Consider the following 18,276-nt stretch of genomic DNA (forward strand, 5'->3'; position numbering starts at 1 on the left):
CTAGATGGGATCCTGGAACAGAAAAAGAGCATAAGGAAAAACTAAGGAAATTTGAATGATGTATGGACTTTAATTAATGATAACGTATCAATATTGGTTAATTAATTGTAACAGATGAACCATACTAATTTAAATGTTAATAAGAAGGGAAATTGGGTGGGGTATATGGAAACTCTGAATTGCCTTCATAAATTTTCTTTATTTTTTTTTAAGATTTTATTTATTTATTTGACAGAGAGACACAGTGAGAGAGGCAACACAAGCAGGGGAAGTGGGAGAGGGAGAAGCAGGCTTCCTGACGAGCAGGGGGCCCGATGCGGGGCTCGATCCCAGGACCCTGGGATCATGACCTGAGCCGAAGGCAGACGCTTAACGACTGAGCCACCCAGGCGCCCGCCTTCATAAATTTTCTATAAATCTAAAATTGTTCTAAAATCAATTAAATTTATTTTTTTTTTAAGTCAAGTAATTTAGCCAAATTCATACAGGCAGTAAATACCTAATACCCAAAGTTCAGAGGCTAACACAAATGACTACAAACCCTATGCTTTTTCGACTACCCCAAACCCTTCCAACTTTACTGTCTGTAGAATTATCTAGGTATTGACGACCTAAACAAGTTCCTTGAGGACAGAGAAAAAAACTTTTTTTTCTTTGCATACAATTGGTATTCAGTAAACCAGCTTAAGTTAACTACTCACAGAGAGAAAGTCCCAGAAACCTAAAGAATCTGCGACTTTCAGAGAACTTTATCAGGTTTGACCCGCAATCTATACTGCCAGCTCTACAGAGAGGCCCGATAGGCCCTGGGCTCAGGGCCCTTCAGTTCTGCAAGGGTCCTGTGCTGCCATCTACAGGTAGCTGGTAAGCGTGGACTCCCCCCCCCCCCCCGCCCCCCCGCTATATCTCGGGAACTAGTAGGGCGAGTGTAAATTGGAGAGAAGACTCAAGCTCTAATTAAATTACAGAACATATGTAACTGTCACATAGTTCACTTGACACTTGTACAAAGCAAAGGCCCTACTTCTCTCTTCTACTTCGTATTAATGCTTAGGCTCCTAAAATTCACAGAATTCCTTGCTGACCCACCTTCCACCGGTACAGATCTGGCTGTTACTGCCCATCTCCCAGAACTCAGATTCTCCCGCACAGCGTAGGCTGCAGACACTTGCTCAACCTCACAGACTGGAGACCCCACCAACCAGATTCTCCCCATCTTCACAGACCCCTGAGACTCCTTGCACTACCTTGCAAACCCCACAGATTCCCCCATTAAGGCAAATGCACGCGCTAACCCGGACGTCCCCAGAAAAACGCCCAAGCTCCGCAGGCAGCTCACACTACCGCGAAAACCCGGGAGAGCCCCAGTCAGGCTCGGTGCCCTCAGGCTAGCGCTTTGAATCCAGCTCCGGCTCCCCCACCCCCAGCCGGATTGGGTCAGCCTAGGCCCGCACCCTGCGGGCCAAGGCCCCGCCCCTCTAGACCTGTCATCACAGAAGCCGCACGTGGCCGGGGTGGGACCTCAGGCGACCTGCAGCCATCACTTTGTCTCCTCCGCCATCCATTGGGGCCACCGCCGCCAATCAGAGCCAGCGGATCCGGGCTGGAGCGCTAGCGCCCGGGTGAGGCGAGCGCAGAAGGGGCGGGGGTTAGGAGAGTCTCTGAGACCGACCGGGGCTCGCGGTGGAAGAGGGCCTGGCCTGGGTTCTGCCAGGCTGGAATCCGAGGGGCGGGTCCCAGCGAAAGGCGGAGAAACCAGTAGAGGGCGGGGATCGGGGAAGGGTAGGGACTAGCGGATGTTCCTGGGGAGACTCAAAGAAGACGAGAAGGGGCGGAGCCATATGGGGCGGGGCCTGTGTTACAGGGGAGGAGCCAAAGGAATTAAAGAAACTAGGAAGGGGGACGAGCCCCAAGAAGGTGGGAGGTGGGACAAGGGAGGGGGTGGGTCTGGGCGTTGCGGGGGCGGGGCTCGGACAGAAGGGGTGAGGTTTGCAGGCCGAGGCTGCTGCTAGGGCTTCTCTGTAACTGCCCCAACCCACTACCTCCTCAGGTGCAACGGGACTCACGGAACTACAGGTGTGGGGTGGGGTGCGCGTGGAAGAAGGGACAAGGATGGGGGTGCGCTTGGGCAAACAGGAGGTGGGGGCACGTTAGAGAAGGAAAGAATCTGAAGACTGCTGTGGGGGGGAGGAAGACACAGAGTTGGGGGGGGACTTGGGGGCTCAACGTGTGGGTAAGCAGGTGCATTTCCCAGGGGCCCTTGTGGGGGAGAGACAGGATTGCTTTGCGGAGGTTAAAGGTACAATGTGAAGGGGCTAGGTCGCTGTCTGTTGTGGAGGGTTGGAGGCTGGCTATATTTGAGGGGGAGGGGATCTAAAGTTGCTCAGGGGGAAGCAGGTGCTGTATGATGGAGAAGAGCTCGTGGTCCAGAGTGTGGGAGAGACGGAAGGACAGAGGGACTGTGTACAAAAAGAAGGGAGGGGGTTGTGGGCACTGTTTGAGGGGAAGGGTTTGTAGGCCCCAATTGAGGGGGGAAGAACCCCTAGTCCTTTGAGAAAGTCTTGGGGCTTTGTAGAGATTCAGGAAGAGGCTTGTGTACTGTGTTCTAGGAATGGCATGATGGAATTGGTGGGGTAAAGAAGCCAGTATGTAGTGCTTCTGGCTCCTAGGCTCCTAATAACACCTTCAGGCCTGACCACTCTTAGGGAGGATCAGGCCCCACTTGCTACTAGGTCTTCTGTGACTGTCTCCTCAGTCTGCTTTGGATCTGTCTGGCTGAGACTGGAGTTTCTTCCCCCAGCTGGTGTTCCTGTTAACCCCCACTCTAGTTCCTGTTCCTCCCAGAAGCCTGCCTTGGTCCCTGTCTTCCCCCTCCCCCACTTGCCCTGCCCTATGCTCTGGGTGTGCTCATTTCCCACTTCCTTCCTCGCCCTGGGGCCTGGCCTGGGACTTGCCCGTTTAGGAGCTGTGCCCTGCCCGGAACTTTGTGCTCAATGGCCACAGACCCTAGTTACCAGCAGCAAGGCCCAGACCTCACCCCATTCCTACCAAGATCTCTCCCAACAGCCCCCACAAATGACTGGCCACTACTTTTTTACCACTTGCCACAAACTTATTTTCCCCACCCTTTTCCTTCTTCGGGGTGGGGAACCCTAGGACCCTAAAAAATGGGCTTCTGTGGGAAGGGTGAAAATTACTGAGTCTTTGATGTATGTTTTGAGAGATGGCTACTATGGCAGGCTGAACTCCAGAAAGGATATGAGGCTCCAGCCTCAGCTGGAAGAGGAAGAAAGAATGGCTCCCACACTCCTGTCTTGGAAGCTGATGGTCAGAACGGAGACTAGGGCCTAGTCCTCCAGAGAGCTCCTTAGGTTCCCTGAGGGGACTTGATGTAGTGCCAAAGTTCTATTTGCCCCTGGGCTAGCTGGGAGGGTGAAAAAGTCCTGCCTTCCACACAGTGGCTGGATGAGTGTGACAATGTTACTGAAAGGGGCCCCTAGCCAACCTTCTTCTAGCTGTGACTGGCTGGGGAGGGAGGGGGTGCTGAGGCCAGACAAAGCGGTGGGGTAGGGTGGGGTAAGGGAGGGCTGGCTGAAGCCTTTTGAGGAGGAGCTGATTGCTATGGCAACACAGCTTCCCAGACTGTCTCTCAGAGAGGCGGGCCTAGGGCAAACACTCCAGCTTCCTCAGGACTGAGGCATTTGTGTGAGTGGGTGGGGCGTGAAGAGAAAGGGCATCAAGTTTGCTGAGCTGAGGCTGGAATATATAGCCTCTCTGCTTCAATACAAGTGGGAGGGCTTTCAGACATTTGGGTCCATCCTCTGAAAATGGATTTGAGTGAACAATAGCTATTAGAATCATAGCAATATAAGGCCAGAGTTGCCCAGGCCCTCAGTGGCCATCATCTATACAAACCCCTCGTCTTACAGAGTTGAAAATTTACAGCCAAAGAGATTGTGACTTTCTCTAGGTCTCACTCACAGTGAAAGAGCAGGAATTAGGACCCAGGTCTTCAGATTGCTGTTCACTCAGCCCAGGGCTCATCATTTCTTTCAGCCAATGTTTATTGAGTGCCTATTATGTGCCAGGCACTGATGTCGATTCTGGGAATACTAGCGTGAACAAAACAATACTACTGCACTCATAGAGCTTCCATTCTAATAGGGGGAGAAAGAAATGTGTGTGTGTGTGTGTGTGTGTGTGTGTGTGTGTGTGGCAGAGAGACACCAGGTGGTGATAACTGCTATGAAAAAAATAAAGCAGGGTAAGAGTTTGGGGCAGCTAGGTAAGGCCTCTTGATTGTACCATGCTGCTTTCCTAGGGCACACGGAGGCCTAGAACATCTTTGATCCTTCCCACTGAACTATTGCCCCCCTGACCTTTGCAAGTAAGTAAGGCCTGGGCCTACCTTAGTGGCAGTAAAACAGAACTTACTGCCTGTTCTGTGGTGTCACCAAGGGACTATTAATTTCCTATAGTGTTCTGTGTCTATTTGTCTTCCCAATAAGCTTTTACTAAGGCAAGTAGGTTCTTACTTTGGTACTTTGCCATTTTGTTCAGGATTTTGAAAATGTCCTGAATCCTGTTCCTTACCATTAGGGAACCAATGAAGAAGTCAGTCCATGGCAACTGGGTTCTTTTTCAGGGTTTTTCTCCTGGTCTGAGGTGAGGAGAAGGGAGCCTAGGAGAAGGGTTACTTACCTTTTCTTCCTAAGTCTAGGGCACAAGGAGGAAGTAGGGGGAGGGGAGCCTTTTTTTTTTACCGTTCACTGACCATCTCAGAGCCCTTGGGGCCTACAGCACAGGTAGAAACAAGGACCTTGGGCCTTCTGTGGGCTCTGAACTATGGAAGAATGGACTCCCCCTCTTCTGGAAGCACAACCAGGGAGGCACAACTGGCTGATGCCAGTTCTCCAGGCATCAGTTTGAGTCTTCCCTCTTTTTTTTGTTGTTGTTGTTTTAAGATTTTATTTTTAAGTAATCCCTACACCCAACATGGGGTTTGAACTCACAACCCCAAGATCAGGAGTCATGCACTCCGCTGACTGAGCCAGGCTGGTGCCCTGAGTCTTCCCTCTTTTGACTCCGGTGTTTGCTTGCTTCTGTGGAAGACTGACAGAAAAAGCTTCTTAAGTTTGGAAACTGACTTGTCAACAAGTGCAGAGGGAAAGTTAGTCAGAGCTAGGTATTTTCTTAGCTTGCCCCTAAAGCAGCCCCTCTAGAAAGTATCTTTTAATGTCCCATCCTTGCAGAGGTTTCCATCCTGGTCATTTAAAGAATAAGAGGACAAGAATTAAGAATGACGATTCTGCTGCCACTTAATTTGGCTGATTCTGGCCTGAGCCTGGAGTCGAGTGACTCAGGGAGAGGGTGGGGAGTTTCGAGGGAGCTGTGAGTCATGGGAGTGAGCTCCATTGCAAGAGTTGGGCACATCTCCCCACTAATGGCAGAAGCCTTCCTATCCCACTTTCCCTGGGTGGTCTGTCTCCTATGAAGAGAGAGCACTGGTAGAAGGGATGAAGCAGCCTAATCTCAGAATGGTAGTTCAGAGACACAAAAAAGGATGTGTAGGTCCCTGAATTAAAATGTATCCCTATCTCAGGAGTCCTTGGGGCCCCTCTAATAAAGGCAAAAGAACATCAATATAGAGTAAGAAAAGGAAGAATACCATTTCTCAATGGAAGGAGATAAGGTCCCACTGCTGGACTATTTCATCTGCTCTGGCATGAAGGAAGCTTTCTAGACTTCAACAGTCCTCTGGTCTCTGAAGCTCTCTTGCAAGAAAGGGAGAGATTATGGGAGTGGGGATATTTGGGGTTTGGTGTGGGAAGAGCAGCCTGACTTTGGAGATTGTCAAATTGTGCCTATGAAAGCCCTAGGGCGTCCTATTAAACACCGTCGGAAGAGGAAGGGTGGAGGTGAGAAGTGGGAGGCCTAAGCCTTTGAAAGGGTTAAATGGCAGGGCAGGGAGCTCCTTTGGATTCCGGCAGATGAGGGGTTAAGGGAATGGGCGGGGTGGTCCCAGGTAGGCCTGCCCCCTTGTGGACCAATGGGCGTGCGTCTCCTGGAGGGGGCGTGGCTCACACTTGAGGTCGTGGAGAGGCTGGACTCCTATGGGCCAATCAGTATGATCACTGCCCATGGAGGGCGTGGTCTCAGGGGGCGTGGCGGCCGCGTTCGCCGCGGCTGGGGTGTTGGGGCATTGGGCGGGGCGGGCGGCCCCATCAGCTGGTAGGAAATGGCCTGTGAGTCAGAGGGGCAGCGGAGTCGGCAGCGCGGAGCCGGGGCGGCCACGGGGAGGGACAGTCGCGGGGAGGGGTGCGGCAGTGGCTGGGGGGCTGCGGGCTCCAGAGCCCGCTAGTGTTGCACACGAAGCTGAACAGAGAACAGCCTAGCAAAGCAGGGCTCTGCCTGAGCCACCCTTTGTCTGGGTTGGGGGCCCGTGGCGGGGAGGACCCGGGATTCGAGGGGAGGGACCGGGACGGGACGGAAGGGCCCGGAGCAGCGGCCGCCGCGGCGGAGCCAGTTTAAGAGCGGGGTGAGTGTGTGCTAGGGGGAAAGAACAAATCTCCGAAGCTCCAGTAGGGAATGGGGCCTGTCCCAGGCTCTGGGGAGGAGAGGGGTGAGAATGGACCTGGGAGACTAAGCCGGGGGTGGGGGAATCCACCAGAACAAGGAGTCTAGGAGAAGGGGCGAGTCTGCCAGGCTCCGTTTGGAGGAGGTGCTGATATCTGCTCCCTCTCCACTGAAGGTAGAGGGTCTTAGGCCAGCGGTCAAGGAGTTGGTGAGAGAGCAGAGGGTTGACCTTCGTACTCACAGTGGTGGTCTATGGGAATAGCCCCCCTAGCTTGTGTGGACATGTATAGGGACAAAATGCAGAGCAGCTGGCAGTTCCCTCTGAACAGGATGAGGGTAGAAAGCACATGGAGAGGAATTCTCCTTCCTGTCACCCTCCTTCATCAGTGTAGAAATGGATATCTCTAATACCGAAGGGAAGGGAAGAGTGAGCCTGGGAGCTTGTACCTATACCAACACCCACCTACCCCACCTCCCAGGCCTAGCAGGTGTCTGAGGTACAGAACCCATGGTATTCTGGGACTTGTTGTTTTTGCTGGTCTTGCTCCCTGGGCATGTTGGGAACTGTAGTCCTTGCCAGCCACAGCCTGGCACAGCTGTTTAACGCCAGCTGCTGCCCACCCCCTGCACAGAGTGAGGTTTGGCCTACCCTGCTGCCCTCTTCCACAGTCCTGCCCCATGAGTCAGCTTGAAGCCATGGTCTAGAGCCGGACAGGCTGGATAGCAGGGAAGTGAGTCTTAGAGCTTCTCATTGACAAAGCAGGAACTGAGAGGGCTTGGGATAATGAGCAGATGCCAGGCATGCTGGGGTCAGGTAGGGCATCATGTCATCACCTGGCTTCCCCAGGGCAAGGACTCAAGAGGCCAACTTGGATGACCAGGGGGTAGAGTGCTAAGCAAAAGGCCCTTTCTGAATCTGTATGGCTTGGGTAGAGGAAAGGAGAGGTACAGATGAATACATGTTGTACCTCTGACAATGCTATCATTGGAGTTCTGCCCTTTCCAGATACCCCACCCACCACAGGGAACCAGAATTTTCTTAGGAGTCTCACTTCCAATGAGAATGTGGTGAAATAGGGTACTTTTGGGTACAATGATGGGAATTTGGTGTAGGAAAGCTTTTCAGTCTCTGGGGTGCAACTCTCTCCCTTTCTCCCTGCCTCCCACTTCATCTCTGTTGTTGCTGACTCTCTCTATACAAGTAATCTCTCTGCTTCTCTCATTCTGGGAATTTTTCTCTGCAGTGCCAGGACCGATGCTGAGATCTCTAGGGCTTCCATTCTACTTTTTTTGAGCCCCGATATGTGCTTAATCCCTATACTTGGAGTTTGGTGGAGGAGCAGAGCACAGACCTATCCTCAAGAACCCCGTGGTGTGTCTAGGAGATTTTTTTTTTTAACATTTATTTATTTTAGAGATCAAGAGAGCACAAGTGAGAGGGGCAGAGGGAAAGGGAGAGAGAATCTCAAGCAGACTCCACACAGCGCGGGGCTCCATCTTATGACACTGAGATCAAGACCTGAGCTGAAACCAAGAGTCAGACGCTTAACTGACTAGGACACCCAGGCACTCCTGTCTAGGAGATTTCTTACCTACAAGAGCAAGCAAAACTGTCACTGGGTTACAGTAGATAGTGACATTGCCTTAGGTGGAGTCTCGGAGGAGAGAGAGAGATTTATGGTTTAGGGTGGCCAGAGTAGGCTTTCTGGAGGGAATGGCATTTGGGCTAGCCAAGGAGTAAGGACAGGGCTTAGGTAGGCATACAGGGGACATTCTTTGAAGGGGAAAAGACATTGTGGATGGCAGGCAGCACAGGACAAGCTTGATCCTGAAGGCAATATTTCCTTCCATAAAGGAAGATGGCCTTCAATTTGACATTCCCTTCACCCAGTATGGGTTCCTGGGGGTGAATTAGTCAGTAAAGACCACCTTGTGCGCAGGCAGAAAAACAGTGGTTTGTGTTTTTGTTTGTTAAATGTGTTGTGCCGAAGCGGAGAGGTAGTCCTAGCTGCTCCCAGCTGCCTGACCGCCCCTGCCTTATCTCTAGTTTGCAGGGCCTGGGGGAGGGTAGGTCCTGGGAAGTGCCTTCTGCCAGGGCCTCCTCCACGCCCCCTCCGCTCGTTTTTGATTAGATTTGTTGCCTCCTGTTTTGTTTTTTTTTTAAGATTTTATTTATTTATTTGACAGAGAGAGACACAGCAAGAGAGGGAACACAAGCAGGGGGAGTGGGAGAGGGAGAATGTTGCCTCCTGTTAAAGGGATAGACTGCTGGGGGCAATTGGGAGTTTAAGTCCAAAGGGCCACCTTTGAGCTGACCTGAGGTTTGTACCTCTAAGGAGTGCTCATGGGGTGTGAGTTTCTGCAAGACCTCTGTCCTTAGGGCTTTGGGGTAGCACTATCCCTTTGGAGATAGACTTATGGGGAGGAGTTATACAACTCGGTGGCCCTGACTAGGAGGGCTGAATTCTTTCCCTGACCAACTCTTAGGTGGCATGATCTCTTAAAGCCTGGGGTATTGCATCCCCTCTCATGTTCAGGGCAGAAGCCCCTTTGCTGATGGCCCTGATAAATGGTCATCCTGCCACAACTTACTTCTGACATCCTTATTCCATTGAACCGAGACCTGCCTCTCTCTGACTCCTTAGGTAGCCCCGCTCTGCCCTCTGGGCTCTGGATCCCAATACTGCACCTTCTGTTTCTGAAGAGCTTTTCATATGGGAGAAGGATATCCTGAGGGTACTCTGGTAGCCCACAATTGGAGAGGAGCCTTACCACTGGCTCCAGGGATCCTGGCTTATGTCTGTTCTTCTTTCCTCAGGGTCCGGCTGAGCCCAGGAGCTGCACGGAATGGTGGCAGTCACCTTGCCAGTGCAGCGGGAATGGACCAGACTGCAAGCTAGGAGAGCAAGGCATCAGTCAGGAAGAGGGAACACACAGCTAGGCTTAAGGCCTCTTCATCGGGGTGAGTGCTAGGGAAAGGGAGGGGAAGCAGGTCCAGTAAGAAACCTGAGCTAAACATGTTACCCACTTAGAAGTTCTCGGACTGGTCTATATTATTATTATTATTATTTTTAAAGATTTTATTTATTTGAGAGAGAGAATGAGATAGAGAGAGAGAGAGCATGAGAGGGGCAGGGGCAGAGGGAGAAGCAGACTCCCTGCTGAGCAGGGAGCCCAATGCGGGACTCGATCCCGGGACTCCAGGATCATGACCTGAGCCGAAGGCAGTCACTTAACCAACTGAGCCACCCAGGCGCCCCTGGACTGGTCTATATTATTAATGGGATTAATACTCCATTAATCTTTCTGGGGATTTGGACACCTTCACCCCCCAGGAACCCCACAAGGTCACCTCTTCAGGCTGGGGGAGGATCTGAAACTCAGGTGGAAGGGAGAAGACTCATTGATTCCTCTGACCACCTTTTCTTCTCTTCTCTTGCACAGATGTCCCCAGGCCCCCCAGCCCAGGCCCAGCATAAAGGCTGTGGGGGGGGGGCCCCCCTGACCCAAGGGGGGGCTTCATGCGCCACGTGCAGGCGGAGCCGTCTCCATCCTCAGAACCAGAGGCTGGCCCTTCGCAGCCTGCAGTCAGGCAGGGGGCCCTCCAGGGTGGCCTGCTCATGGGCTACAGCCCAGCAGGGGGGGCGACATCCCCCGGGGTCTACCAGGTATCCATCTTTTCCCCTCCAGCTGGTGCCTCCGAGCCTCATAGGGCCCTGAAACGGCCGGCCCCACCCACTGAGGTTCCCAGGGAGCTGAAGAGAGGCCCTGGGCTGGGGGCCAGAGAGGGACTACCCCCTGAAGAACCATCTACTGTGAGGCTACTAGGCCCAGAGGGACTGGGGCTGGGACTGGGTGTGACCAGCCAGCATTTCTGCCATCATGGCCTCTGTGTTGTGGAACAGGGAGGTAGCTCCACCTCACCTTGGACTTCAGGGGCCCAGAGTCTCCCCTATCCCCCATCAAATGCTTCCTGCAATAGTTTGCACACCAGAGACTGGGCTTCCCCAGATCCAGGGGGACAGGGGTCCCTGGGGGAGTCCCCAGGGCCAGCCCCTCTGGGCCAGCTGCACACATTTGACACTGATTTGCACAGTCTTGCACAAATAGGGGCTAAGAGCCCAGTGGCTGGGGTGGGCAACAGGGGCAGCCCTTGGCCTAGGGAGTCCCCTGGCACTGCCAATGGGCATAGTCCCGAGCACACACCCCCTGGCCCTGGACCTCCAGGCCCCTGCCCCACCAAGCGAAGGCTGCTTCCTGCTGGAGAAGCCCTGGATGTCAGCTCTGAGGATGAGGGGCCAGCCCCTCGGAGGCGCCGGGGAACCCTGGGCCACCCTCCTGCTGCCAACAGTTCTGATGCCAAAGCCACACCCTTCTGGAGCCATCTGCTGCCTGGGCCCAAGGACCCTGTGCTGGTAAGCCAGGAGAGGAGATGGTCTATTCTTAAGTAGATATGTGTGTGGGAAAAGGGGAAGGCCTGGGGGGGGGGGGGGGTGTTCCTATGAGAGCTTGTAATGAGCTCCTGCTCGCAAACATACTTGGCCTCCACCCAATATCTTTTTGTCATCTTTCCTCTCCATAGGACCCAACAGACTGCAGTCCCATGGGGCGGAGGCTGAAAGGTGCCCGTCGCCTAAAGCTGTGAGTGATCAGCTTCTCCCTCTGCTCTGTCCCTGCAAATGGGGCAAAAGTCTGTAATCCTTTTTCCAGCCCCAGGGTAGGGAACCCCAGGGCAGGAGCCCTAGATAGTGGCAAAGGCTGAGCCCAAGGACGTGAGTAAGCATACCAGAATGCTTTAAGCCAACGCACTGTGTGTCCCCCTCCCCTACCAGGAGCTCCCTTCGAAGCCTCCGGAAGGGGCCAGGCCTGCTGAGCCCCCCCAGTGCCTCCCCTGTTCCTACCCCTGCCGTCAGCCGTACCCTGCTGGGCAACTTTGAGGTAGTTCCCCTTGGATTCTGTGATTGGGGGCCTTGGGGGAAGTGAGATGGTGGAATGTGGCTTGGATGGGTAAGGAAAACAGCTGGCGTCTGTCTCATAATATGCTTTCCCCATCTCCACCCCAGGAATCATTGCTGCGAGGACGCTTTGCACCATCTGGCCACATTGAGGGCTTCACGGCAGAGATTGGAGCTAGTGGATCCTACTGCCCCCAGCATGTCACGCTGCCTGTCACTGTCACCTTCTTCGATGTTTCTGAGCAAAATGCCCCGGCCCCCTTCCTGGTATGACCTGACCTCAACTCTAAGTTAGCTTGTGAGGAGGATGAGGGGTTGGTGGCAGGAGGGGTTCTTTAGGTGTTCTCACCTAAGGAGAGGGTTCAGGGCCAGGTGGATGAACTCTTTTGTGGGGCAAGGGCCAGGCCCAGAGTGAAAGATTATGGAGATGGATGAGTATTCAAAGACCCTACCTTAGCTGATGGCTCCATGGCCTTCCTAGGGTGTCGTGGACCTGAACCCCCTGGGGAGGAAGGGTTACAGCGTGCCCAAGGTGGGCACCATCCAAGTGGTAAGTTTTCCCTGAGGGGCAGTGGGAGTAGGAGAGGAAAACAACCCCTAGACCCTACCAACTTTGTTCTGTCCTGCCCCCAGACCTTATTTAACCCCAACCAGACTGTGGTGAAGATGTTCCTCGTGACTTTTGACTTCTCGGACATGCCTGCTGCCCATATGACCTTCCTGCGCCATCGCCTCTTTTTGGTGCCCGTGGGTGAGGAGGGAAATGCGAGCCCCGCCTGCCGCCTCCTCTGCTACTTGCTGCACCTCAGGTAAGGACAGGACCCAGGGGCGGTTGCGAAGGCCCAGGGAAAGGATTTTCCCGACCCCAGGTTACCTCTTCCCTGAACTGGATCTCTCCTGGCTTCTCTACTATCTGGATTCTTTCTTTGATCACCTTGTCCTCCCCCAGGTTCCGGAGCTCCCGCTCAGGCCGCTTAAGCCTGCATGGAGACATCCGCCTGCTTTTTTCCCGCCGGAGCCTGGAACTGGACACAGGGCTCCCCTACGAACTTCAGGCAGTGACTGAGTCCCCTCACAATCCACGGTATTCACCTTTGCCGTGATTGTCAGTGCCCTGAACATATGTGGGCCAAGTACCAGCCCATCCTGCTCCATCCTGGACAGAGCAAATACGTGCAAAGGTGGCAAAAGACCCTTCAGGCTTGAATTAAAGCCCTCACCATGCTCATGCCCAAATTGATTATTTGGGTGTTTAAAGCTTCTGATCCTTACCACACTCTGCTCTACTCTGGGTACTCCATGTGCCTCCCCACCCCCTTGGATTTCCCAGGCCGGCTTAAGTAGTAGGGAGACACCGGAGCTACCCCGAGGTTGTCCCAAGTTCCCAGGCAAGTTATGCCAGCGTTGCCTCCCTGTCCTGGGCAGGGGCCACTTATTATTTTATTTATTTTTAATTTATAATTTATTCAAATTGGATTGCCTTGGTAACCTCCCAAACCTGATAATTGGCATTGCCCCTCCTCCATTCCCACTCTCAGATATTGCTCCAAGCTCAGGAGTTGAAGAAGCTGATGTGGGGGTTGGGGAAGAACTGTTTTTCCTCAGCTGAGGGCAGAGAGGTTATCCCAGAAGGACTGAGTCAGTAGCCAAAGACTCAGCTTCCCCTGTCCTTCCTTATACCTTTCACTTCCCCTACCCTCTGACCCTTCTCTGAAAGCCAACTTTGTGTGTGTGTGTGTGTGTGTGTGTATGTGCACACACGTGCACACATACAAGCTTGTATTTGTGTGATGTGTGTGAGAAAGAGAGCTTGCATGCATGCGCACACACACAGGTTAACCACCCCTCATCTAAGTCTCCAGATTCCAGTTGTCCTCCTCCTGCCTGTGTCTCCTTGCTTTGGGGTCCTGACTGAGGAAGGTGTTCAGGGGCAGAGTCAGGGCCAAGGACTGGGGTGCCTCCTCTCACCTGGCCAGACTCTGACCCACCTACCTCAGCTGGGGTGAGGGGCACCCCTCACAGTCATGTGATTCCCAACTACCCCACTCCCCACACCAGACTCTGACCCAGCCTTAGCGCTAACTCCTGGGGCTGGGCTGAGGGGAACAAGCAATTGCTTGAAACTTGAACAAAAAGAAAAAAAGAAAAAATTGTACCTGGTACTTTTTTTCAAGAAAAAAAAAAAAAAAAAACAGAAGAAAGAATAAATTCTTGTTTGGAAACTTGAGCTAAACCCTGCTTTTTCTGTTGGGGAGTGTATGGGAATGGGGATGGAGGGCCTAACTGGAGCTCAGACTCTGCCCATTCTCCCAAAGAGGAGGCCTGAGGCCTAAGGCCATGAAGTCTTAGGCAAGGCCCTAATGATTCTTAGGAGCTGGTCTTAGTCTTTTCAGATAAATGGGGTGGGGTGGTGGGGAAGGTTCAGCCACAAAAGCTGAACTCTCCGAATGTAGACCTGAATTCCTATACTGGTTCTATTGTTACTGATTTTAGCCCCTCTTGAACTTAAGTGCCCTGAAATGTAAAATGAGAGTGATTATGCAAGTCCTTAAAAGATGTGCCAGAGCATCAGGGATGTGTGCAGAATGACATGATCCAGAGAGGGCTGAACGTAGGGGCTGTGTGCTGGACTCTATGCAAGGGGACTAGGCCTCATAGACTCTGGGAAGAGGTCAAAAGAGGTAGAAAAAGCTATGGTGCTTTGGGAAAAGAGGGGAAGGGGAAATCTCAGCCCAATCACTAGGCATTGTTAGGCCCAGTCACCATGGCAACGGGAATGGGGTCAGTCCCTAGTGGGAGGGCTGGGTACAACACAGCAGGACTACCTGACAATATCACTATGGCAACCGTGGCAAAGCGCTCCAATCTCCTGGTCGCTATGGTGACAAGGGCGTTTATATGCTCAGAATGGTAAACTGAGTCTCGGGTGGAGGTAAAGAACTCGGTGGGAGGTGTTTCTGGGCCAGCTGCACGTGGAAAGTAGCCTCTACGGTCACCATGTCCGGGATCTTGGGCTTGGTCAACGAGAACGATTTCCAGCTTCGGGCCTTCTCTAGCCGGTCTGCATATCCAAGGAAACAATTTGATAAACGCTTCAGCCAGGTAACGCTGATTGGCTGAGGTTGGGGGCGGGGGTGCAGACGTCCGGAAGTACGTCTGGGGGAGTGGAAATACAGGAGGAAAGGCTCGGGTCCCGGCTGCTAGAGCGACCTCTCTGCTCCCCGTCTCGTTGGTTCCGGAGGTCCTTCGGCCGTGGGAAATGCTGGCGCGCGCGGCTCGGGGGACTGGGGCCCTTTTGCTGAGGGTGAGTGCGGGGGCTCCTCCAAGGGTCAGGCCAGAGATCACCTGGGTCCTTACCGGGAAGAAGCGGAATTCCAAGTTTGGTGAGGGAACTGGGGTCAGAGGTCATGGTACCCACGTGAGTTCCTTCTCCGAGGACCCTTCAGGGTCGCGGTTTAGGGAGATGCCCCCTGGACAGGCGCCGAGAGGGGCGGGGTGCCCCGCCGGCTGGGGTCTCAGCTAATCCTTGACTTCTCTTTAGGGCTCCGTACAGGCTTCTGGCCGTGCTCCGCGTCGCGCCTCCTCTGGATTGCCCCGAAACACCGTGGTACTGTTTGTGCCGCAGCAGGAGGCCTGGGTGGTGGAGCGAATGGGCCGATTCCATCGGATTCTGGAGCCTGTGAGAACCTCTTCTGCCCACTCAGGGCCAGCCTGATGCCGAATTCCCTTATGACATGGGCGAATGGGGTGGGATCTCCTTCGAGCCTGCCCCCACCTTTGGCTTCTAACTCCCCCAGCCAGACCTAGCAGGCCCCAGGCTGCTGAACTTCATAACCATGTTACCATCTTTTCCTATTCACCCTGGCATCCCACAGGTTCCGTTCTTGGGTATCTCCCCTATCCACTCTCAGCTTCGCCTGTCTGCTACTCTGCTGGCTCCCATTCCCTTGACTCTCCCCGCCATTCAGATGTGCAGCCTTGTATTCCTATCCTCTCGGGCTTCCCTACCATTGACACCCCCAGCTTTCTGCTTTACTTGGAATGTTCCATATGTTGATTCCATACCCACTCCAGGCCTAGCTTGGATCCCAACCCTACAACCCTCATTCTTCTGAGGACCCATGACTCCTCTTCCCAGGGCTTGAACATCCTCATCCCTGTGTTAGACCGGATCCGATATGTGCAGAGTCTCAAGGAAATTGTCATCAACGTGCCTGAGCAGTCGGCTGTGACTCTTGGTGAGGGGTGCAGGGTGACACGGGTGCTCTGAGACCATTAGGATGTGGTTGCAGGAGATCCAGAGCTCAGGAGAAAGAGTTGATTGGAAATTGGAGGCCTGATTTTCCTCCTTTTCTCTCCCATTCCTGTACCTGTAGACAATGTAACTCTGCAAATCGATGGAGTCCTTTATCTGCGAATCATGGACCCTTACAAGGTATCTGCTACTTGCTTTATTCAGCTTCTGAGTTGCTTTTCTCACTAAAATCCTGCACTCAAGCTTCTTACACTATCCATGCCCTTTTCAGGCAAGCTATGGTGTGGAGGACCCCGAGTATGCTGTCACTCAGCTGGCGCAGACGACCATGAGATCAGAGCTCGGCAAACTCTCTCTGGACAAAGTCTTCCGGGTAAGGGGATCTGAGCCAGAGTTAGTGTTGGAAGACACATATCTTGCATTCAGTCCTTTCTGGGGGTCAAGATCAGTCAGAGGCACTTCTCAGCTTAGATCCTTGATAAGTGGATTGAAGCCATGGAATTTATGCTTCTTTTTTTCCAGGAGCGGGAGTCCCTGAATGCTAGCATTGTGGACGCCATCAATCAGGCTGCTGATTGCTGGGGCATTCGCTGCCTCCGTTATGAGATCAAGGATATCCATGTGCCACCCCGGGTGAAAGAGTCCATGCAGATGCAGGTGGGGGCCAGGGAGGGATGGGGAAGAGGACTTCAGGATGCTCCAGTCTCATGGGGACCTGGACTCCCTTCCCTATTATGATGGGTACAATTGCAGGTCTGTGTAAGAGTTTACTCTGGCTTCTTGTTGATGGGGCTTGTTGGGGACTTCTAGGTGGAGGCAGAGAGGCGGAAACGGGCCACAGTTCTAGAGTCTGAGGGGACCCGAGAGTCAGCCATCAACGTGGCAGAGGGGAAGAAGCAGGCACAGATCCTGGCCTCCGAGGCGGAAAAGGCTGAACAAATAAATCAAGCTGCAGGTCCGCAGAGGGTAGAGGCTGAGGGAGGAGCAGGGCATGGACCTTTGAGGGTTGGTGCTGTGACAGGAGCTTTGAGGTACCCTGACCTCATGAGTAAAGCTTTGTCTCTTTTCTTCCAGGAGAGGCCAGTGCAGTTCTGGCCAAGGCCAAGGCTAAGGCTGAAGCTATTCGGATCCTGGCTGCAGCTCTGACACAACATGTAAGAGGCCTCTGGGTGGGAGTTAGGAACAGGAATTGACAGTGGAAGAGGTTTTCTCATCTACGCTTGGGAGAAGTTCCTGCTTTTATGGGTTCCATTGAGCCAGATTACATGATCTCTTGTATTGTGATCTGCATTGTGATCTGATCCTCTTTCCAGGAATCTGACTTCTTTTTACCCCCCTCCACCTACCCCCTGCCCCCACCCCCTTCTCCAAGTCTGTGATCTGTGTTTTTATCCGTTCTGTGGCCACAGAATGGAGATGCAGCAGCCTCACTGACTGTGGCTGAGCAGTATGTCAGTGCGTTCTCCAAACTGGCCAAGGACTCCAACACTATCCTGCTGCCCTCCAACCCCGGCGATGTCAGCAGTATGGTGGCTCAGGTTAGAGTGCCCTGAGGACCCAGCACAGAACACCAATGCTAGAAACTGACCCCACCCCCCATCACCACCATCACAACTTACACACCATAGAGGCCTTCCGAGTACCCTGAGACCTAGACCTCCTGTTAGTCTCTGTAGAGAATAAATCTCTAAGAATGAGACACACCCCCCCCCCTTACCCCTGGAGATAGGGTTGCTCTTGAGATGTCTCTTTTTTTGGTGGATATCTATACCGGTATTCTGAGGGTGACCCTGTTCTGATAGTTTATAAGATTCCTAGAATCAACTCTAAAGTTTGAGTCTTGAGAGAGAGAGAGAAAGGAAAACAACCTTATTGGACCCAGCCCCACTTTCTTTTTAGTCATTGGTGGGTTGGGCTGTGCCTTCTGCCATGTGTCCTCATGGCTCACTCTCTGTCCCTCTTCTTAGGCCATGGGTGTGTATGGGGCCCTCACCAAAGCCCCAGTGCCAGGGGCCCAGGACTCAGTCTCCAGTGGGAGCAGCAGAGATGTCCAGGGCACAGATGCAAGTCTTGATGAGGAATTTGATCGCGTCAAACTGAGTTAATGGAGCTGGGCTTGGCCAGGGAGGCTGGGGACAGGGAAACAGTACTCCCAGACTCTGGCTCTAGCTTCCCTGGCAAGATTTTGTTATTATTTTTTTATTTGAACTTTAATCATATAATAAACTTGCCAATGGCAAACCAGAAACTGTCCTCTTTGATTGGGGAATGAAGTTAGGAAAGTCACCAGTGTTTTCCTTGGATGTCCACTTCCATCCTCCAGTCCTCTCAGGTCTGGGAAGCTGATTCCTCCACCAGTAAGAATGAATGAACGTCGTGTAAATAAAATCATCCTTTCTGTCTTCAGGAGAAGCTTTGGGATAGGGTGGAAGGATTAAGCCACAGGTCTACTGACCTGCCAGCTGGGGAGTGTGGTTCTCCCTCCTGCTA

General features: G+C 53.0%; 2 protein-coding genes and 1 pseudogene across 6 annotated transcripts; 2 read left to right on the forward strand and 1 right to left on the reverse strand.

Moving 5' to 3' along the window:
• The window catches only part of LOC116627176, a 15,844-nt pseudogene extending 14,274 nt beyond the window's left edge, over nt 1-1,570 (reverse strand).
• On the forward strand, nt 1,514-13,753 carry FAM214B (family with sequence similarity 214 member B). 5 transcript variants are annotated; one of them, XM_032396885.1, is made up of 9 exons: nt 1,514-1,622; nt 9,395-9,538; nt 10,021-10,991; nt 11,159-11,217; nt 11,409-11,514; nt 11,640-11,798; nt 12,013-12,081; nt 12,165-12,340; nt 12,481-13,753. In XM_032396885.1, exons 3-9 carry the CDS (start codon nt 10,098-10,100, stop codon nt 12,632-12,634), a joined length of 1,617 nt encoding a protein of 538 aa, XP_032252776.1. In that variant the 5' UTR covers nt 1,514-1,622; nt 9,395-9,538; nt 10,021-10,097; the 3' UTR covers nt 12,635-13,753. The 5 variants fall into 5 exon arrangements, with proteins under 5 accessions (XP_032252776.1, XP_032252777.1, XP_032252773.1 ...); XM_032396886.1 differs by lacking the exon at nt 1,514-1,622 and adding an exon at nt 1,868-1,917; XM_032396882.1 differs by lacking the exon at nt 1,514-1,622 and adding an exon at nt 1,939-2,076.
• Nucleotides 13,754-14,691: 938 nt separating this feature from the next.
• On the forward strand, nt 14,692-18,030 carry STOML2 (stomatin like 2). The gene is made up of 10 exons (XM_032396887.1): nt 14,692-14,835; nt 15,073-15,210; nt 15,670-15,769; nt 15,908-15,966; nt 16,058-16,159; nt 16,309-16,443; nt 16,597-16,741; nt 16,861-16,940; nt 17,196-17,324; nt 17,754-18,030. Exons 1-10 carry the CDS (start codon nt 14,791-14,793, stop codon nt 17,889-17,891), a joined length of 1,071 nt encoding a protein of 356 aa, XP_032252778.1. The 5' UTR covers nt 14,692-14,790; the 3' UTR covers nt 17,892-18,030.
• Nucleotides 18,031-18,276: the final 246 nt, after the last annotated feature.

This window comes from Phoca vitulina, unplaced genomic scaffold (assembly GCF_004348235.1).
Source record: "Phoca vitulina isolate PV1807 unplaced genomic scaffold, GSC_HSeal_1.0 scaffold94, whole genome shotgun sequence".
Lineage (NCBI taxonomy): Eukaryota > Metazoa > Chordata > Mammalia > Carnivora > Phocidae > Phoca > Phoca vitulina.